General features: G+C 55.7%; 1 protein-coding gene across 1 annotated transcript in view; it reads left to right on the plus strand.

Annotated features, from left to right (window-relative positions):
* MPP1 (MAGUK p55 scaffold protein 1) overlaps window positions 1-2,757 on the plus strand; it is a 21,070-nt gene that overhangs the window by 14,391 nt on the left and 3,922 nt on the right. The window contains exons 7-9 of the mRNA XM_059384842.1: window positions 241-347; window positions 1,193-1,273; window positions 2,110-2,190. Of these exons, the coding sequence (XP_059240825.1) occupies window positions 241-347; window positions 1,193-1,273; window positions 2,110-2,190 (269 nt within the window). The remainder of the gene's footprint in view (window positions 1-240; window positions 348-1,192; window positions 1,274-2,109; window positions 2,191-2,757) is intronic.

The following is a 2,757-nucleotide window of genomic DNA, read 5'->3' on the forward strand; positions in this document are numbered from 1 at the left end:
CCCGCTGAGGGCTGTAAGAGATGGGAGGGTCAAAGTCGTTTTGGCAGATTGGTCTGGAGGTCATTCAGTTTGCAAGATTTTATTATTAAGTGATCTCACCTCCTAACCTGGGGCTTGAACTCCTGGAGCTGACATCTGGCCCCGCGGGCGTCCCTGGTCTGGAGGGTTCGGGCGCAGGTGGGCAGCCTGGGCTTTTGCGCTGAGGCTCCCCTGACGTTCTGGGTCATCTTGTCCTGCCAGGCGGGTGGCAAGTGTGGCTCAGTCCGCGCCCAGTGAAGCCCCCAGCTGCAGCCCGTTCGGGAAGAAGAAGAAGTACAAAGACAAGTATCTGGCCAAGCACAGCTCAAGTAAGTTTCCCGGGCACCCCCTCTTCTGCATGGCGGTTCGGGGGACGGTGTCGCGTGAGGGGGACCGTCGCCGCGGAGAGCAGGCCGTGACCTCTGCTTTCCGTTCATGACAACATTCGTCTTCCCAGTACACGGGAAGGAAAGCTACTGGTCTGCTCCCAGCCGCGCACTCCTCACTCCTCAGGTAGTCAGCCACACAGCCTTCCAGAACTTTCTCAGTGTGTCCGTGCCATCAGCATGACCAGCTCATGATCTGAGCAGCCCCAGAGAAAGGCGTGTTTTCCCAAGAACTAATAGTGATTTTGTTTTTTTACCTACCGTGGAAGGTAATAGAAATACACAGCAACTGTAAATGGCTTCAGCAGGTCGAGTACTCGGCCGCCGTCCAGCTCCTGCCCTAGCCGTCGGCTTTCCTTGTGTGGCTGTGTCCGCCGGGCGGGTCGGGGACACAGGCCGGGCAGACGTGCGGGGGGCTCCAGAGGGTTCGAGGGGTGAGCATCCGAGGAATCCCCAGACGGTCGTACACGGCCGCAGGACGTGGGAAGAGCCCGGCCCGGAGCCGGGGGAGTGTGTGCGGCGTGTAAGCATGTGCTCAGCCGGCCCGGCCTCCGTCTTGTCCCTGCTGACGGCGGCCATGCGGCAGTGTCCCAGCTGTCCCCTCCATCCCCTGGCCAGCTTACATGAAGACAGCGGGGGGCACTTAAGGCTCTTGTAGCTGTCGCCTACCAGAGGTTGCCTTCTGACACCGAGATACAGCCAGGTCACCGCGAGTCCAGGCCCATGTGCCCCTGCCACGACCTTCTTGGCTGTGCCTGGGCACATCGCTTGGCCTTCTTTGTCCGCAGTTTTTGACCAGCTGGATGTTGTTTCCTATGAGGAGGTTGTCCGGCTCCCTGCGTTCAAGAGGAAGACCCTGGTGCTGATTGGTAACTTCTCCGGCTGTCGCGTGGCTGGTTCGGTCCATTCGTCCAGGAAGGCAGGGAGGATGCGAAGAGGGAAAGGGGCTCCAGGCCCGGGCTCCGAGTCCTCACAGCTGTGCCCTCAGGGTTTAGCCTCCTAAGTGGTGCGGCAGCTAAGTAGTTGCGGTGGGTTTAACCCCCTCCCCAGCTTGCAACATTAGTTGCTTCGAGGAACTCCGTTACAGCTCCGGAGAAATTCCCAGGAAAAATGCTCCTTTAAATTCAGTTCCACTGGGATGTCTGGGCAGCTCAGTCGGTGCAGCATCTGCCTTCAGCTCAGGTCATGGTCCCGGGGTCCTGGGATCGAGTCCCGCATCGGGTTCCCCATTCAGCGGGGAGCCTGCTTCCCTCTCTGCCTGCTGCTCCCCCCGCTTGCGCCTTCTCTCTCTCTCTGTCAAATAAATGAAATCTTCCCAAAAAATGAGTTCCACTAATTTCAGAGAGTTCAGTAAAGCAAGTATCTTGATAAAAGAGAAGAAAATCCCGTGTGTTAGCTGCTGCTCTGGAAACAACAGTTACGTTCTGAGTCCTGATCCTCGGCCCTTAGAGCCTCCTCTCCCAACGGGGACAAAGGGCTTAGAACCCCAGACCATGCTGGCCCCTCCCTGACCTCAGTCTGGAAGCCACACCAGTGCTCGCTTCGGCAGCACATATACTAAAATTGGAAGCCACACCAGCGCACTGTCACCCACGTCCCTTTTTGAAGCCTGTCCCTGCCTTTGTCTCTGGGGAAAGAAATGGAAGCCTTGATGACAACAGTAGCCTGGTTCCCATCTTCAAGCCTTTCTTTTCTCCGTCCACAGGAGCCAGTGGCGTTGGCCGCAGCCACATTAAGAATGCCCTACTCAGCCAGAACCCAGACAAGTTCGCGTACCCTGCCCCATGTGAGTAACTCTGGGGTCCTCCGAGTGCCCTTATCTGTGTGCGACTTTATCGTACATGATTAATGATAAAAACAGAGCACAGTTGGGAAGGATGCAAGTGTGTGTACGTAACTGCTGTGTTGCTGTTCTCTGTGCTGTTCGCCTGCATAGCAGAGGCTGGTGAAGATGCTGTCGTCCAGCTCCAAGCAAGCAAGCAGCACTGCTGTGCTGCCTGGCTGGCTCGGTTGATGGCACGTATAGCTCTGGATCTCTGGGTTGCAGGTTCAAGACCTTTGTTGGGTGCAGACATTCCTTACAGATACAATCTTTAAAAAGTTCTTACTTTGTTCATGTTACTTTATATTACCAACATTTTATCATGTGCCTAAATCCTAGTCCTCTGAGTGGCTATAGCTATACACCACTGCTTGACATCTAGGCTGCCTCTGATTTTCCAGAAATGTCTTCTGAATCACAGCAGCGCTCAGGAAAGGCACAGTCTGGGCAGTCGTCCTCAATAGAACAATCGGGCCAGTGGTCAGGTTAGGGTTAGAGGTTAGGGTTAGAGGTTAGGGTTAGAGGTTAGGG

Source organism: Mustela nigripes, chromosome X, assembly GCF_022355385.1.
Source record: "Mustela nigripes isolate SB6536 chromosome X, MUSNIG.SB6536, whole genome shotgun sequence".
In the NCBI taxonomy this organism is placed as follows: Eukaryota; Metazoa; Chordata; class Mammalia; order Carnivora; family Mustelidae; genus Mustela; species Mustela nigripes.